The 19,749-nt window shown below is 37.8% G+C and overlaps 1 protein-coding gene across 3 annotated transcripts in view; it reads right to left on the reverse strand.

The window, feature by feature from the left end:
• Window positions 1-19,749, reverse strand: part of LOC105151162 (uncharacterized) — a 303,301-nt gene that overhangs the window by 275,113 nt on the left and 8,439 nt on the right. Inside the window, exons 1-3 of one of the 3 annotated variants that reach the window (XM_087413987.1) lie at window positions 12,039-16,388; window positions 10,754-11,533; window positions 263-1,150 (exon numbers count right to left, since the gene is read on the reverse strand). In XM_087413987.1, coding sequence (XP_087270113.1) covers window positions 263-1,150; window positions 10,754-10,792 — 927 coding nt within the window. In that variant the 5' untranslated portion in view covers window positions 10,793-11,533; window positions 12,039-16,388. Of the gene's footprint in view, window positions 1-262; window positions 1,151-10,753; window positions 11,534-11,675; window positions 16,389-19,749 lie in introns of those variants that run through there. The other 2 variants (XM_087413986.1, XM_087413985.1) reach the window with 2 other exon arrangements.

Consider the following 19,749-nt stretch of genomic DNA (forward strand, 5'->3'; position numbering starts at 1 on the left):
CCGACGATCGTTCTCCCGTAAACGCTCTCGCGAAACACGACGTCCGATTTATTCCACACTTTATCGAATAAAATCTACGTTTATACACGTACAAACGATTTCTCAGTAGAAACTCAGCTTATGTTGTTTAATTGTGAGAATCGAACTTTTTTTGAATTATCAGAAACAAAGACTAAAATCTTTAAATTTTACTCCATTCTGAAATATTATTTTATAATAAATTTCACTAATCGAGATATTCAAAATACTCGAACGGACTTACCCCACAGCATGCAGGAACCAGTATCTCCTCGTCCACAGGATCTTTCGGTGCGTCTTCTTCTTCCTTCACAATAATCGTTAATTCCGAGTTAAGATCTGTCGCGGTTTCGTTTGCTTCCGGAACTTCTGCTATCAATGTATCGTTCGAATCGCACTTATTCAGATTCGTGTCTTCCGTCGTTAATGTCTCGAGTGAGATCGCCGCGTCTTTTTTTTCTTCATCACGGAAAAGCTCTGATTCCTTCGTCAGAGTTTTCTCGTCCGAGACAAGTTGTTCTGGATTTGCATCTTTGGCATCCTCATACAAAGACGTTCTGCTTCTGCTAAGATCAGCCCTATGATCCTCTTCCAATAGTCTGGTGAGAGCATCATGCGGAGTTTCCTCGAAGTTCTCGCCCCTCAAGAAATTCTCTTCGAGCGTTTCAGGCACAGGATCTTCGACAGACTCCACATCGCGGACCGCCTCTTCGAGTCTCTCTTCAGGGAATTCCGTGTATTTCTCCGAAGGTTCGTCGTGATCCTCTTGCTGACTCGCGCAAGTTGAAACGTCGTCCAAGTACCATGAAGTGCAGTTCTCGTGGCGTCTCTTGTCTGTGACGCTCTCATCACCTTTCGACAGCGCGCCCTTGCACTTCTTCAGATAGCTCTTCACTTTCTTAGTCTTACTTTTCCTGGTCTCCTGGCTGCGTGGCAAAGTGTTGTCCACGTTATCACTCGCATCCACTGATATTACTTCCGCAGGCGTTTTCAATTGTGTTTTCTCGGAATTGTGCGCCTCTTTCACCTTGGAATCGACGGCACCGTCAAAACAGACGCACGAATCCTGCTGATCAGCAGTCAGAGTCCATGTCTCTTCTTTCTCCGGCGGCCGGCGATCTGCCGGTATCACCTATTACAAGAATAAATGTATGTTATTCCCAAGAAATATACAAATATTAACATAAAACTAATTAAGTTCATATAGGTTCATTAATTGCTCGCATTCTCCATTGTCATTACGTCTATCGCTGATCTGTTGTATTTCTACATTATAAATCTAGCAAATATCAGTGGCAGAAATTTTCCCACGGTACATTCACGTTTCGCGACTGATTAATTTACATAATACAAAAAAAATCTCGATTGTGCGCGATAAGAATTGCGTCAGCTCGAAAGTTGAACGATATGGCGCGACCGGTCACTCGATCGCTTTCATAATAATGTATAATCTGTAAGATCGATTAGATAGTACATAGTTAGGCACAACTATATCGACAACAATCATTCGACTAGTTGCAATGCGACACGTAAAATAATAAGCTTATAATAAATATCGACGAGAAACGACGACAAGGATGATGTTGTAGTTAGCTAATATCAACTCTAAGCGATGCATAACGATGACATTTTACACCGCGGCTATGCGAAGCATGCGCCCATAATACCACCGGGAATACAACTTCCTCCCGTAATATTTCCGATTTCATAATGCGCCAGCCTTTTAGTTTCCTGCTCTTTGAAATACGACGATGCGCCGCTTCCGAGGACCTGAGTCATCGCGCGCGTGAAATACAAATATAAAGTGCTCCAGCTACCTCCCCTCGCATCGGTCAAGTAGGTATGAGAATAACCAGAAGATGAGATCAATTCCTCGCAAGCACAATAAGAAGAGAAGAAATAGTCAAGGTGTAATGCGCAGCTGTTAATATTTGTAACGATTGTATCAATGAAAATAATGTATATATTGATAACAAACGTTTTGATGTTATATTTCTATTTCAAATTCTTTTCTTAATGACTCAAACAAGATGCTCATAATTTTTTAAAGATATCTATTCAAAATTTCTAAGTATTTATTATAAAATATTTGCAACAATTGCATCATTAAAATGTTAATAATGTTTTAACGTCATTTGTATATTTCAAATCCTTCTTAATAATTGAAACAAGATATTTGTTTTAAACAAGATATTTAATTTTTAAAGTTCCCTATTTAAAATATCTTAAAAATTATTGATAATTAATAAATATAAAATGATTAGTACATTCCTAAGTGATCTTCTGGCGGTTTCAATTTCTACTGCAAACTGCTTTCGAAAAGTGTTTAATTAACTATTTTTATGCATGATTCAGCACAGCCTCGACAATGTGATCATCTATTTCGCTGAATCCGCGAAATAGATGATCACGTCACTGTCAAGGTTCCGCGATCTCATCTTCAGACTTCCACGTAAGCGCGCGAAAGTTGCAAACGAATATCCGTTCCCGAGTAAATCTTGAACTAGCAAAGTTTGCATGTTTCTGCGACGAACAAAAATAGCTGCGCGAGCGGATCGAGAGCTGGTTTTATATCGTTCTCTGCGAGAGGAAGGCCTGCGAGAACCCGGCTGGAGATCGAATCTCTGCGATCATGCGATAGCGAGATGAGGCGTGGGAGCGAAGTCGGGCTAATCTTTCGAGCAGCATAAGCAGCTCTCATTCGGAGCGCGTGTCTCCTTCGTCTGCCGCTGCTCTTGTGCCATCAAGGGGGAAAGTTCCCTCGAGTGTCTGATCATGTGCCTTTCCTCGCGCGTCGCGACCGGAAAAGTGCACGCGAAGAATAAATCAAGAGCGTAATAGAACAGAGCGAAACTGTTCATTGTGCGGCACAAAACAGCCAAAACAATAAGCGACGGCCGGTTCTCCTAAGCGACTCCTTCTCTCCCTCTCTTTCTCTCCTTTTCTCGAAGTGCGATTGAAAACGTGTTTAGTGCTTTAATCAAATTATTAACCGACGGCGAAATCGATGCTTTCCCCTCCCTCGTAAATTTTACTCTCGTTTTCCGCAGCACGACGTTAGGTACTTTATTACAATGAGATCCAAACCTATTAGAGAAACTCGGAACAACCGGACGCTGGCTAGCTAGATGGTTAATGAATCGATCGATGGCCCGTGCTAACTGCCTCGGTAACCAATAATAATTACTCTTTTCTCTGCGCCTCGACTATACTATACGATATACATACTCATACGCACATATGTCATGTACGCCATAACTCATTTTCTTTCTTGATATGTGAAATCGGCGTGTATTTCGCATTGCGTCGTGTTCTCCACTATCGAGCTGAATTACCATAACGGTTGAACCATGGATAAGAGATGTGCATATGTAATTGTATGATACGTGTATCGCGCATGTATTTGCACGGAAACTGCTGAAGAAACGATCGTATAGCCTACGGTAGTCTCGGTAACGAGAAGTCGCCAATCGTCAATACACGGGCATATAAATGGCCGCGATAGCGAGTACGTATGATCATTGTGCAACATCAAAGAGAGATATGAACGTGGATAATTACACAACGAGTACTCAAGTGCACAATGAAATATCATGTCATCGCATTACGAAATGCGCTCCTGTGAGAAGGATTTAACCCGCAATTGATGATGTTGCATCCATCGCAATTGCGATTTATTAGCGTCACGTCGGAAAAATACAAAGGGAAAAGAAATTTGGAAAATTTAGAGACAAGTTAGAAAAGAAATCAAATGTCTGTCGCGTTGGATCTTTCGAAACTCAAATGGATCTAGTGAACAAGTCGTTCGTATTTTTTCATCGAAATTCGCTTTCAGTTTATTCAGTTACTGTTATATTGTTAAATATCAAAGGAACAATAGCCCAAGCTCTGAAGTTAAAAATAACATTTTATTATTTTTAACGCCCATATGTGTCAAATATAAATCAATCGATTTATGTGGTTAATTTCGCAATAAACAACGTTCATATTGAAGGGTACACTAAGAATAAGTAAATAATAAAGTAAATTTAAATAAAATTTAATTAAATTTACATTTTCTTAAATGTATTAATCATTAAATGGTTCGATTTTATTGTTTTCATTAAATTAACATTTTATATTGAATAGAAACAGTGATGAGACCTACAGAAATGATTACATACAAATAACTCGAATTGAATACCCATAATTTGACATTATAAAACCAATGTGCAATGTCGTAATCATACAATGACCTAAGGTACGCGAAACTAGAAGGCACATTCCATTGCAATATAGTCATCAATTACAGAACCGAGATATGAGACCGACCGTGCTGCTATGAAAGAGAAGCGCATAAAATAATAAATAATCTCTATTACACGCGCGTACAATAAATCAATGTCTATCTAGACTGACGTGTGATATGCGATTCCGGGTGCACTCCGTCGCGCGAATACATCCCCGAGCGATCCAGGGCGCGCCTCTGCGAAGGAACGTCTTTGACACGGTGCGCCGAATCGCAAAGGCGCGCGATTAATCTTCGTATCCTTTCGCGTTACCGCGAAGGCGTTCGCGCGATATCGGCAACAATGTTAATTAGTCCGCGGGATAATTTATACCCCCGGTACTCCATCGTCGTCCAGGAGCGGATTGCTATGGGGAAGGGCAGAGAGCGCTCCGGACGCGGACGTAAATCACGGGCGAGATGCGACGTATGGAGAAAACCTGGCTCTTCTCGTCTTGCTCGAGAACATCGCCGATTAAATATTGAATGAAGATCCCGTCCACGCACACGTGTACGTGTAAGTAGATATATGTGTATGTATTTATACAGGACACGATCGGCGTGTTAGACTGTCTCGGCCTCCTGGACGGTGTTACCTGGACAGTCAACGAAGCATACCACGATAGCATCCATTTTATTACGGCGACCATAAGCATAGATAACGTATTTATCGGTTAGTAATTCGCACCACTTACCTACTATAACTAAGCTCTCATGATGAAAATTACGAGCCTAATCTGGACCTACGAATAAGGACTGTGTGTGTGTGTTTGTCGAAGTAACATATTGATTATCTTGATAACTACTTGATAAGATGCAATTATTTATTATGTTTCAAAGCTTCATCTTCCGCAGTTTCCATTCGCTTAAATGAAGCAAAAGATATCATGATCTTTCTCGGATGTTAAAATACGATGTGTGACTTAGCTCACAGCTTGGCAACAAGCAGTATGTTAATAAGAACCGACTGTATCATTTACATTGTTTCGACACTATTTTCATCGAATACGACAGCTAAACCAATCAGTGTCAATCAGAATCAAATTTCGCACAAAGATCAGCACACTGACAAGCAATTGCGACCTGCTTTAGCTACATTACTTGTTGTGCCTTATTTTTAAGCTATTCTTGTCGTGCCACGTTGCAGTAAATGATACCATTTACTGCAGCGTAGCGTGCAGCAAGAGAGACGTTGACAACTCGCTGAGTAACCCCCTCCACCAATCTGCCGCAGTCCTTATCGTCTTTTCGCAAGTATAATTTCTATACAGTTGTTGTGAACGATTAATGATAGATTAACGATATACAGAATCCACAATAACAAAAGAAATAAAAAATGTGTCAAAAAGAGTGTAGTTATTTCTGAATATTCTACCATAGCCTAATAATTAAATCGTTTCGAGTAACTATCAAGTATAAATAAATGTATAATAAAAAAATAGTAAAAAAGTATTTCTTATCTTTTCTAACTTATTCCCATTTAGCGTTATATAAATGTAACTCTATTTTAAGTACACTGCATTTAAAAAGATAGCAATATGTTAAATTCTTTATGCTGATACAAACCACGTAAAAAAGATTTTTTTAAATATTTGCTATTTTTTGTCGAAGCTATAGCTTTAATTAAGAGGATTAATTAAGACTATAGATCGCACGTGGCTTGTGATTTAATTTAATGCAATGTGTGACCCCAAGAGCAAGATCCACAGAGCGTTGTTATTTGAGGGAGAAAAAATGTTTTGCTACGTGGTTGGAGTCCCCATGGCTGCTGCGCATCTGAGAGTAAGGGTGGAAACTGTAGGGCGCACGCGAGGGTTGCGATCGATATTAGCCCCACCCCGATGAAATCTCACGGGAAACGGAAGCGGTGTTGCTGATCCGCTTGCATCCGGCTAAACGGATATATGTTTAAAGTTGGAAATGAAAGAGTATGCGTTTTCAAATATCAGCACACGGTCTAACTATAGCCTACTACGTCTGATTGATATATATTAGATTGTAATAATATATATTATACTAAAATTATAGTAACGTATACAAAGATATATTGGCAGAATAAATGAGATGTTAGTAATATTTTTCACTGGACGTATAGATAGTAATTATTAGCAATTTTATCAGTTCACATTCATTTATAATATTGCCATTAAAAAATAAAATTATAGACAATAATGATTGCAACCTCTATTATACGGATTCGAAATATTTCTTGTAAGTAATATTTTATCTTAATCTATGTCTTCTCCGAGTCCAAGTACTGCTATTTGTACTCATAAATGCGAGCGTGGGCGTAGATCGTAAAAAATATATTGACAGTACCATCAGACTGGCATGCCACTTGATTGCTCCATGTATTTACCAAGCCTCATAAAACCATCGAATTCCATCGAACTCCGGGAAGTTAAATAAAAATAAGAAGCCTTTATCTTCCTCGGTTTGAAAGTCGTTATATTCACATATCCCCTTCTGCGACTACCGCGTGACTTCTATAATTGCGACGTTCCTAAAATTATCCTTTTTCATTGCTTTAAATCAACATATTTGTGTGCTGCAAGACGCGTTGCAATTACCAACGGGTCAGCAATTCCGTTAATGATATTAAAACGTTTTCAAAAATTAAATCTTTTATTTTGCAAGTCAGCTTTCAAACTCACATTACTTGTTTAGCCTTCTTTAATATGTGAGGATTTATATCCTCACACATTAGACATAAACTAGACAAATAACATGCTATTAACAATAAAATATATTATCAAAGTTTTTTGTTTAAAATAATTTAAATAATGATGAAATAAATTTAAAATTTGCTTTAAAGTTTGCTATTGATAATGGAAACAGAATTAAATTGATTAATAAATTCTAATTTTGTTTTCTTGTGCAATAGAAGAATAAGTGAGTTTTCATTCCAATTATATAATTCCAAAATTAAATAGCTAACTGCAGACAAGATTATTGATTTCAAACTTTATCGACCACCTTTCGCCCTCACCCCAGTGCCGAGCAATGGAAGGTTCTGTTGGCCTACTTTAAACGTCACGTCACAGTATTTTTACAATTGTGACGGTCTCGTAATTTACACACCGATAAAAAAATTCAATTGCGTTCACACACACGTTGGCCTGTACGGCGTGAATCAATGTCGTTACAACAGCGCGTACTAACGTCCATTTCCATCAATTTCCGTCGCGTACCTCGAAGCGCTATCGCGAAATTGCGATCTGGAATTTTCGCATGTGCATAGTTATACCCCGACTTGACCGATGCGAATGGACGTAGGCCAAGGTGAGCGAGCCAATTCCAATTTGTGGTAGATCGCGGGCATGATAAGTTTTCCATTAAGTATCTCGCGCACTGAGAATTCGCACGCGGGAATTGCCGCAACCCGGACTGATGATCGACTGTATTGCGTTTCTCAAGTTTCACATAAAAGACCATCTTCATCACGAACACTATTCGAGTGCACGGCTCGAGTTTCCAGACTTCGATCGCGATTTGAATATCGGAGCATTAAACGGAATAACGAGAAACCTGCTCGTCGCAAATGCAAGCGAAAAAAGCCTTATTCGCTATTGTATTGTTCAATGTACGAACATCACATAAACCTACCGTGAACTGAATGGCAGAATGTAGAATTCAAGCCTATTTATCCGCATGAGTGATTACGAGCGAGTTAAACAAGCAAAAATATTTTACATAATAACCTTAAAAATATACAAAATTGTTACGCTTGTCGACTCAGACGCGACATTGAGGACAGCGTGGGAAAGAGGCAAGATAAGTTCAGGGATCGCGAAATGCTCTTCCGCTCCTGTGACTCGCGAAAGAGACTTGTGGAGAGACGCGAGATCGATTTATTGCCCGTAGTAACGGGCTGGCACTTCTCTGCAAAATGTCGTCGCAATATCCAAGTTTGCTTTCCCGTCTCCACTTTACGTGTCCTCGCTCGGCCAGTATCCTTTCAACATTTTTTTGGAATTCGTCATTGCCTTGTCAATATATACGAAAAAGAAGAAGAATAAAGATAAAAATGTTCGGATAAAAATGTGATGATTACTTAATCAGTACGGTGCATTAAACGCCAGATCGTTAGATAAATCCGGTTGGAAATCGATTATGATCGTGGAAACTATCATTTTAATTGCGTCTCTCGGCGGTGAATACTCGTCCACGCGGAAAATTGCTACTCTACTTAAGCAATTGCGCGAGAATTTTTACATCGATTGTCGGTTGAATTTGGTGAGCGATTGATATATGGCTTCGAATTTACAATATTGCGTTAATAATCTGCGAGCATAATCCCAACTTCTACCGCCGATGAACAGATAACGCACGCAGTAAATGTCACGATTAGGATTTTCGCGGGAAAATCGCTTATGCTAATAGAACTAGCGATATTTCGCTGTTCGTTGTTACGTGATTTCGTCGCGGAGTCAATTACACGGTTAAATTAAAATCGGCGAGCAAATCATCGTACACTTGACGCATTCAATGCAAATCGCAGGCAAAACGTGGCGACAGACAATCTGGCGACGCGAGGCGAGCGAGCATTATTACACTGTACGACTCGAAATGCCTCGATCGGGTATACGGTAATTACCGGAGACGCGAGAAAAGTCTGCGAGGACAGAAAGCCGAGCGCACTGATGCCTGAAATTTAACGCCGACCGTAATGGTAACGCCTTCTTTCTGTTATGCAAATCCCGCACACGTTCAAGTCGCACAGGTAAGATCGCCGTCGGACAAAAACGTATCTCTATGTGCTAACACACCAAGTAAATACACTGGAAACCAGCTTAATTCGAACAAAGCGGGGTTAGATGACGACACGTATATCCATCGTATTCCATTCGCGATCCTACCGATTATGCAATCCAACTGGTTACGCAACTTCTAAATGATCGTTAAATGGAAATCGGTTTGATATACAAGATATATATCTATCAAAAGAATAATTTAGATAACATGTAGATAATAATGAGGAAAGATCAATTAGAATGTGTAAAGTTAATATCCTAAAATTGCAATACAATTGCAATACAATTGACAGAAAAATCTGGCTGTAACAAATAGCTTTAAATTTTAGAATTCCTGATATATTTCAAAAATATATTTCCGATGAGAATTAAATATAAAAATAATAACAAAATAATAACCAAACATTTCCAGAAATCTCAGTTTTCAGTTTTCTAAAAAATCTCTAATTCTTAATTCGAGAGAACTGCTCTTACATGAATTTCAATTTTAATTCTTATCTTGGCATTAACAAAATATATCAGATACGTCCATGCAACATCATCGCGGGCACATTGAAGCGTTTCGGGCGCGGAAATGACGGTGTGCATCTACCTAAGTGAGCGTAATTTCCTACGCGCGTCATCCCGTCTCGTAACAAATAGACAACTCTTACAAAGCACTTTCTACATCTTTATTATACGACCCATCGGGAAGATTATTGTTCGTTTATCCAGTATAATCTATCGATTATACGATTTAGGAACGAAGCAAAAATGTCAGCTAGCGAAAGCAGTCATTAATCTTCTAATGCAATTGGGGCAACAAAATGACTCGTTCTGTTTCCTTACCATTTTTATAAGTTTAGGTAAACAGTTGAATAGTATACCATATTACAGGAAGTTAACGGAATATTACGAGGTCAAGGATACCTAGCTTCGCACGTATCTACCAATGCGGGATTGACAGAAATTCGAAAGACAATAGTCGTGCCTTCCACGTCAATGGGAATAAAAACGGCGGAAATGAAACTCTGAATATTTGCGTGAAGCGCACGGCAGATTCTTAATAACTCTCAAAAAGGCTATTCTCCATGTTTCCGGCTATCTCGCTCTCTCAGTGACTAATGGATCGTCATTATGGTAGCACTCAATGTCTCTATTATTCTCAACTATACATCCATCTACATGCGAAAATGAGCAGCCGCTGCTCGCTATGCTGTTCCACCATACTAATCTTTCCGTGGGTCAATAAGTCGCTTTTTATATAAACGGTGATTTATAATCGCGGCTTACTTGCATTCCTTATGTTTCGGAATTTGACTAATAGCGTTTTTAACCCACAGGTACGCGAACAGTTGTTCTTCAACGTAATTGCACACAGTAGAAGAATAAGTAAGTAAACGTATATTGGCTTGTAGCGAAATATTCAATATACGTTTAAACAAAAAATAATAAGCTATTTTTAATATATATAAACTTGCAAATTTTTTACAACACAAGAATGAATTCTTAATTTATAATTTTTTAACAATTCAACGGTGAAAAATACACAAGATCATAAAATTTGTTTTTTCCCATGTATTAGAATGTTAAAAAAAATCTACTTTCTATGTCGACAATTCATGCATTCTATATCTTGAAAATTATAATACTTTGTGAAACGAATTGATAAATGACATCGCTTAACTCACAAAGAATCGCCTAAGAGAATCAAAAAGAAATTCCTAAACTGTACCTTCTTCCGGCGCAGCAACTTCCAATCGAAATGACTCATCCTGTTCGGCTCGTTAGCCTCTTATTCTCTTTCTTCGCCGTCGATTCCTTTCTTTAGCCCTTTCTAACTTCGCAAACGAATGAGAACGAGTCTCGCTTAACACTCTTCGGTCAATTTATTCCCACGGTATATATGCATTCGCAACATAACTAAGTTTCAATTATAGATTTCCACGGAGCAAACGACGACGGCGACGACGACGACGATGACGACGACGACAACGACAACGCGGATGACGATGTAGACGAAGGGCAGAACGACAGGGCTCGAACTTTGTATTCCCAGCACGGCATTCCGGCATCGCAGCGAAACGGCCGTTCTGAGCTCCTCATTGTTCTTGAATACGCGCTCGAGGATACATGTCCTTGGCGTGGACAGCGGCATCCGCCCACCTTCGAACACATGCACCGGGATAGCTCGAATCCGACCGAGAGTGCGGGAATCCGCTCGCGGACGAGAGCCCGTCAAGGTTCCAAACGGGATTTCACGTTCCGAGAGACGCTTCTGACAGATGGACGGTTCCACGTTCGTAAGGAACAGAGCAGGTTCGTATCCAGGGTCGCCCAAGGGAAAAAAGCCCCTGCCCTTCTCACGAAGAATCACAAAACACAGTCGCGTTACGAGACTACATTAACAATTTAACGATGGTCTCGCACCGCATGATATCTCATAGGATCACATTGATTGCGAAGATTTCTGAGGTGTTTGACACAAAGCGGTTCAAATAGAGGAGACGTCATCCTGCCGAATAGCACTTTACATATGACTCACAATACACACATGCGTACGCACATACACTTACACACACACACACACACACACACACACACACACACACAAGCGCGCACAACGAAACCTGATTCTGGAACCGTCGCAAAATTACTTCGTAATTTTCAGGAAGATTTACACGGCACTTCGGGACGCCCGCGCCGGTGGTAATCCGGCGACGCCAAGAGAGCCGGGCTCCACCTCACCAAAGAGGTATTCATGTTCGTGAAATCCACATACTCGAGTTAACACAACCACCTTCCCGCGCAAGTCATTCAAACACTTCACTCTTTCACGACTACACCCGCCCACTTGGCTCAAAAACGAGTCAACGCCTTACTCCAAGACGTCGCGAAGATTCGGACCCGCCACGCTGCCATTCCTTTCCCGGCCACCCTGAGAGCATAAACTGAAAAACGGTACTGTCTACGCGAATCATGCAAGTTCTCCTCTCAGAGCGGCTCGATGAGTTTACTACCTGTAATCACCTCTCGTCGCTTATGGCGGTGCGGAAAACTCTCGAATTAAGGACCGTTCTCTTCCGCGAGGTCAAGGAACTATTTGTCCAATTCCGGGTCTCAGAGCTGTTTCATCCTAGCTCGTTTTCTATCCCCAATCCTACCCCACTGAAGGAACACTCTGGACGCGCACAAATACTCGCTCAGATTCTATCGAGTGACCCGGTTCCGCGAGCGGCGCTGTTAAACGCGCACGTTTAAGCGGCGCGTCCGACGCATCTCTCTCGTAATGCATCAAGTATATCGGTCGCACATGAGTGACACATGAATAGGTAAGAATGAGAGTGATTGGCGTTACGAACAACAAGAATCGAGATGCATCTTGACGCGGAGGATGCAGGGCGGCGTACTGTCAAAATACCCGTCAGGCGATTCCGCGAACGAGGACGAGAACGCCGCGGAATACGGGCATGCGTGATAACGTTTCCCTCTCGCCGTCGTCGTCGTCGTCGCCACCGACGTCGACACGGGGATAATCGAACTCCCCCGGCGTTGACTCCTTCCCCGAATGAAAATAATACGGCGTATATGCAACGATTTGCAGTCCGGAGACGAAGGCATTATATTCTCTCGTACGGATCATGCGAACGTAAAAATGACAGATCACGAGTGGATCGCTCGGTCCAGCGTGCTGATACAGCCTGCGGCAACACGACTATGACGAATGCAATAGGAAAGAACAAAGAGTTTAACATTGCAACACATGCGCGGTAATAGTTAGAATAGTCTTCGTCTCGAGATTTATGTACCGAGATTTATGTAGTAATGCAGTAACAAACAAATGTTCATGTGATCTGAACACGACGCTTCGATTCTGATTGACATCGGCGAGCGACAAAGCCGACGGAACTTTTGATCCATCATGAAGATGGTGAAGTCCTTAATACCGTGAATAAATCGCAAACGTATGGATAAAAGACCCAGCCACCATATAGAGCAACGAGGCTGGTTTCATTAGTCGAATCCTTGTTCGGATTCGAGACTTCGCGACTTGTCATCGTCAGTTCGTCGGCGGTAATTGAATGCCTCTTTCATTCGTGCGCTCGAATTGTCGTGTCACCAAAAACGAACATTGGTCCCATTGCCGTGTGTCATGGCCCACGACACTGCGTTTTCAGGATCGTGTTAACGATTACGAGCCTAAGCGAATGCAAGTTGACTGACGGTCTTTTATATGTGCGTCGATCGACAGCGCAAATTTTATATGAAACGTACAACGACTGAAAGCAGATTTCTAGATGTGTAATCAAGATATCTGCGCAAGTAAGTAAAAGAAAAATGAAAACCAAAGAGAATAAAAATGTTGACGAAAGTGCCAATAAATATCAAGAATGTTTTAACGAGCCACTTACGCTACTTTAAGAGTAAGACAAATTTGCGTGTCTAATCGCGTTTCACGGATGATGGAACGAATGAAATTTGTTATCCGAATCCATTATTAAATAGAATATCATATAGACACATAGATGAAAATTGATAGGCTTAGGTTGTATTCACTTAACGTAGATCGTGTGAGAATTTGGCCGCGCACGGAAGGAAAGTGCTAGAAATAAGTACCGCAACAAATTCGTGAGTAAAAGTGATATTTATTAGCACTTCCGTTATTCCATCAAACAGTTTACGTGCGCGTATGTACATACAAAGAAATCATAATTAGTATAATTTCAATGTTCAAAAAAAATACAAAATTATTATGTTCATTCGTGACGTAGATACATTTTTTCATATCTATAATAAATAACAAAAATATTCGACTAATTAGACAATTTGAATTTATAACTTCATTAATTTAATTATTCCTACATAAAACATTCGATTACAGAAATGTTCCAATAAACAAAGCAATAAAAATAAAACAAGAATATTTTAAAAATCTCTAGAAATATTATTTCACAAGCGTTTTTCTCTCGATTTGTTTCCATGTGTTTAATAAAAGATTAAATTTAATATAAAAATTTCTTTATCTAGATTTACAATACAGTTTATCTAGATTTACGGTTACGGAATGAGAGATCAATTTTATAGATTTATATTTAATTTGTATACTAATACTTGTATGTATAAAGAAAAAAATATTTGGTTGAATTAACTAGAATTCTGGTGGAAAATAAAGTATCCAGAATTTTAGTAAATCAACCAAACATTTTTTTCCGTGCATGACCAAATCCTTACAGTTATAAATGCAATATAGATTTTTTTAATTACATATAAATAAAAAAACTTTAGTTTTAGCTATTCGACTCAATTTATAGCAAATACGTACATGAAGCTAGTTCCTATTTTCTTATTCCTATTATTTTTAAATTTGCATCTTGTTTTTACTTTTCCTCCAAAGTTCATAGTACTATTGCTCATAAAAACGTGTATGTGATGTTTAAATATATGTAAGTATCACGATGAGATCGAATCCGTGAGTTTGCTAAGTCTAAATAATTGTACGGATTAGTCATCCTTGAGGAAATTACAATGCAATTGCATTCATGAGCAACTAGTGCCACCTGTTAGTTGATGCTTGCACTAGCGCATCTTCTCGTGTTTGATCAACAACGTAGAACTAACAGGATGCACATATATAAATTAAGAAAATAAAATATTTAATATTTTTTTATGTACGTATTATACAAGACAAAATATTCAAATAAATATTTTAAATAATCAATAATTGAAAGATAACATTACTTTAAAATTGAAAGATATTTTTTTACATGGTAATAATAAATTTGTGACAGATACAAAAATTTTATTCTGCGTTTTCCAAACATATAAACATTTTCATTTTCGATTGTATTAGTTTTTTATAATATAGATTTTATAATATAGAAATTGTGATATTAAGCATCAAGATCTGGACATATCTATGTAACAATTTTTAACAGAACTATGAATCATATTCTCTCGTCTTATTTAAGATATTGCACAAATTAGTATAAAACTAGGAGGGTCAATGCCTTCATAGACAAATATCCAATTGCAAATTACATATAAAAATTATAACCGTGCTAATTTCACTATATACTTATTAATATCAATTAAGAAAATTCAAATATAATATAAAAACTAAATTTAAAAAAATTAATTTTATTATTTGTTTTATTTTTTATTATTTTACCATGTTTTTATCATTACTTATTGAAAAAAAGAACAACTTTCATGTATGGCCGATAGTTAATTTTACTCATTCTTGAGGAATTTTCACAGACCTTGAATTTTCAAGTAAGATTTTAAATTAATAATATACATAAACAGTTATTAATCAATACGAAAATGTCTTTAAAATATAACTTCAAAAAACGCCATAAACGTAAAAAAAAAGAAAAGAAAAAGAAAAGGCATCAAATGATATTCTTTTTCTTATCAAAAATAATATTATCGATTCAAGAAATAACAGTATTAGAAATACTAATATTCCATAAAAGTAAAATAATAAAAATATACAGATAGAATGTTATAAAAGATGAGTAAAATCACAAAAAAGAAAGTATGATTACGGAAATAATAAATGGTAAATTCAACTTAGAGTCAATGTTTCTTCTATAAAAAAATATCTCGAGAGATGTGAACCATCAGCGAGTAAAAATAGTCGTAAGACAAAGCAACAAGATCATACATATAATGCAGATATATTATGTAATGAATAATCCGATATGCTGTAAGTTGCATTAATCCCTCACTTTAAGCGTTGTAGGTACTCCGATTGCATTATTTAATAAATTAGCGCATTATCGCTTTACGCCAGAGTTTCGCGGTGTGTCGATTGCTCATGAGAAAGAATTTCTTTCACATATTCCGCAATATCATAATCGGTTGCTTAGAAGGTGAGAAACATTTGTCGTTCTCCAGCGAAGGCGACCAGATCTTACCAGAAAAAAATAAGACCGTGCGAGGCAACGAGGAAGCACGCGCATAACCATGAATTATTTATCGCCATTGCTCAGGAAGTTGTTAGGCGAAGTTATAAAGCATTACATTCGCGAGAGGGAAAGAGAGAAACCTGGATTTCTAGCCGAGGAGCTTCTGCTCCGTGAAAAAGAGAAAAGAAAAAAAAATGTCCGCAACAAGCATGGACGCGGGCGTAGTGGTCACGAGCCGCACATATATGCACTTTCAGCCGCCAGAAAATCTTCGAGTTCGATCGATCATTTCCCAGCGGTTGATATTGTTCATGCAAGCTCCTTCCGGCACGGCGCTATCATTTATCAGGAAACGAGAATGGGGCCCTGTACTTTTGAATAATTATTACATCCCAGACCAAGCTTGCTTGCCCCGCATGTATCGCTTTCACTCGAACTTTGAGTCACAGCTGAGCTGGGTTGGTTATGCGTGTGATGATTGATCGCTACTAAATTCGTACTTGTTGCACATCGTGGGCCGATGCTCACCGATGATAATTACAAAGCGGTCCACTGGATTATCCTGAACCTAATCAAAGCCGTATCGTTGAAAAAACAGTGCGAGAATTACGGCCACAGATCTGTTTTAATTCTGCAACGCTCAACTCTTGCAATGCAACTCTCGTATTTGATAAACAAAGAATGAAAGAAAAAAACTCGAATTTTTTAATAATCTTAATAATCAAATTATTCAACTCTTTTTAACTATTTTATATAATTCTTTTAAACGCAATTAAAAAAAAGATTAATGTTATATTTTTTTAAAATAAAACAGAGTATTTCTAAAAATCGTGTATATTATCGAATTAAGTCGAAATTCGCCAGGCGAAAAAAGAAAGTTCTACATAGATACTATTTCGTTCGCAAGTTCGAGGTCGATTAATGAATTTTCTATACACTTATCGAATGTTGTATCGTTTCAGCACAAAGAGTCTCACGTTCTCGTCACGACAAAATCTATTGTGAGGAAATTAATGCAACGTATCATTGAGACAGTGATGTTAACGCGCGTATCTCCTCCTATGCAAACGAGATATGCATGCGAGGTCGCGATAAGCTCGTAGTGCGTCACCTCACGTGGTGATTTTTCGGTGGCGAGAAGTCAACCTGACATCGTTAACGGTACGCGGAATACCGTAAATGAAATTGAATGAAGAACCGCATGTATCGCTTTTCATATCTGCCGCAAACGTGAAATTGAATCAAGAAGCGCGCGTCTTCGCACGACGCTGACGATCCACAAGAATATTCGGAAAAAGATGGTTATCACGTTACCAGAATACCGACGTTCTGGAATACATACAGACAAAAGTATGCGTGCGATGGTGGCATAGCGCGGGATAAAACATCAGCGCGGTCGCACAGTTTTGATAAAAAATGTGCGACCTGTCTTAAAGAATACGAAAGACTATAGTTACTTCCTCATTCTTGCGTTCTTCAGAAATGTTCACAGAATTCTATAATACGTACTTGCCGTTGGAATGTCGAATTACCGATTTTTATTCTGATTTGTCAACATGAGGCAGGCATGTACTATTTTGGAATGTATGATTTCAACTTGTAAATTTATCACGTTGTCTCGTTATCTTTTAATCTCTAACTATTATTAAGATCAGAAAGTGTAACAATTATACCAATTTATATGTGTTCGTTACGCTTAAGAAATTTATTTCTAACAATTTCATACCACGATAATCAATTTTAATGTGAGAAATGTGAGAGTGCGTATGTGTGAGTATATGTATATGTTTTGTTTGATGGTAAAGGGTGTTTTTTTAAGCCCGATAGAACTTGAAATTATAAAAAATAAAACAAAAAATTAAATTAAACAGCCGCGGTGGCCATATGCCCGAAATCATTTTCAAATGTTAATGCCATGCATTGATCTTTCGACTAAAAAAAATTTTTTGATTATAATTTAATTTTTGTGTTAGTTTTTACAATTTTAAGTTCTATCGGGCTTAAAAAAACACCCTTTATAATGAATCGTGTGAATGCGTATAATCATATCGGATCGTCATGTATCAGATGCGCCAAAAACAATGATCTTATAAATAAATATTAATGCATCTGTTCATCACACTGTTGTTGATTCATAATTATTAATTATTAATCGCGCATAATTAAATTCTAATTACATGTTTTTCTATGCAAAATTGTTAATTATTCTTTAAAATGTTAAATTGATAAATATGTGTCATTACTAAGCTCTCTCTCTCTCTCTCTCTCTCTCTCTCTCTCTCTCTCTCTCTCTCTCTCTCTCTCTCTCTCTCTCTCTCACACAAATTTTATGATAATAATAAAAATATTGAATACATCAAAACTAGAATTTTACTAAATAAGGAAAATAGAAATTTAAATCCATTTATTACCATATCCTACAAGCCACACATATTTACTCCATTTATTTGCTACTTCATATCGCTTTTCTCTTTTTATAAACTATATTTCTCTTTCTATAATACTATGGATTTAAAACAATAGTCATTCCTGTCATAAAATTATCCTCGTTGTGATTAAGGTTTTTACATCCTATTCCAGAATTGGCACGCCGGAATTTCCGTTGAGAAGGATTTCTCTCGGAAGGTTGTCATACGTGTGTTAAAGCGATGCGAAACGAGCGCATTTGCGGTGTACTTAGAAAATGGTTTCCACCGTAATTAGGGCACGGAATTCTGAATCGTTTTACTTGAAACACGCCAGATCTGTCTAGATAGAGGCACTTTCACGTTTTTGCTCAAACTGAACAGCATTCAGAAACTTAGAAAAAGTCATATAAATCTCCATGGTTAGAAATGCGTGACGCTTCGACATGAGCATAATGACCGTAATGGCATTAAATTCGAAGACACTCGTCTATATCATCGATTCACGTGTCACATCACGAAATCTGATGAGGATTCCTTTCTTAATCGAAATCAAGACATAACGTTGATTCAAAGTACATCATTGAAAAAATTAAGATTCAGAAGCGTCAGCCGACGCTGTAAAATAAACGTGCAAAAAAGTTCAAACTATATTATAAATCATTGTACTGTTGTGCAAAAAATTATACAAAAAATTTCAATTATCTCACATTTGCAGTATTGTTTTTTCTCATAATATGATCATTTCTTTCATATATATATATATATATATATATATATATATATATACACATATATAAGAAAAAATTTCTAACAGAGAATTATAAATTATCTTTCCAAATGGCAATCATAATGGCATTCATCATAAAACTAGATTTTGTTAAGATAGATATGTCATTACGCCGGATAAGTTTAAATCAATAATCATTTTTAAAAAAGGAAGAAAAATTACGATTGCATAAGAATGCATTAAGTACATCAAAAAACAAATCAGAACATCCGTGTTCCTCTTTCACAAGATAATTTCTTTCTTGCGACCTCGTCCTTGTCCGACTCGTGTAACGACACAATAACGATATTTAATCGAGGCAACGAACTGTAACGCAATGAGTGGCAGCTTAAAGAAAACTCGGGAACAACTCATTTTTAATTTAGCAGGCTTTAATTCTAGGACGTCGTTTTTCGATTAAATTTGCATGTTGCTCTCGTCACGCGAACTCGGTCGTCTGAAAATGTGTTCGTTCTATTAACAGCGAAAGTGAATGAAATTCTGTGCGGCGCATTGTAACTTAAGAATCATCGAAGGGGAATCATTGAGCTATGATGAAATAGCACAGCAAATATCCATATATATATATGATATAATAATAATTTAAAATCCGTCAAATAAAAAATTTTCATTGCACAAATAAATA

Source organism: Acromyrmex echinatior, chromosome 15 (assembly GCF_024713525.1).
Source record: "Acromyrmex echinatior isolate Ae372 chromosome 15, ASM2471352v2, whole genome shotgun sequence".
Classification (NCBI taxonomy): domain Eukaryota; kingdom Metazoa; phylum Arthropoda; class Insecta; order Hymenoptera; family Formicidae; genus Acromyrmex; species Acromyrmex echinatior.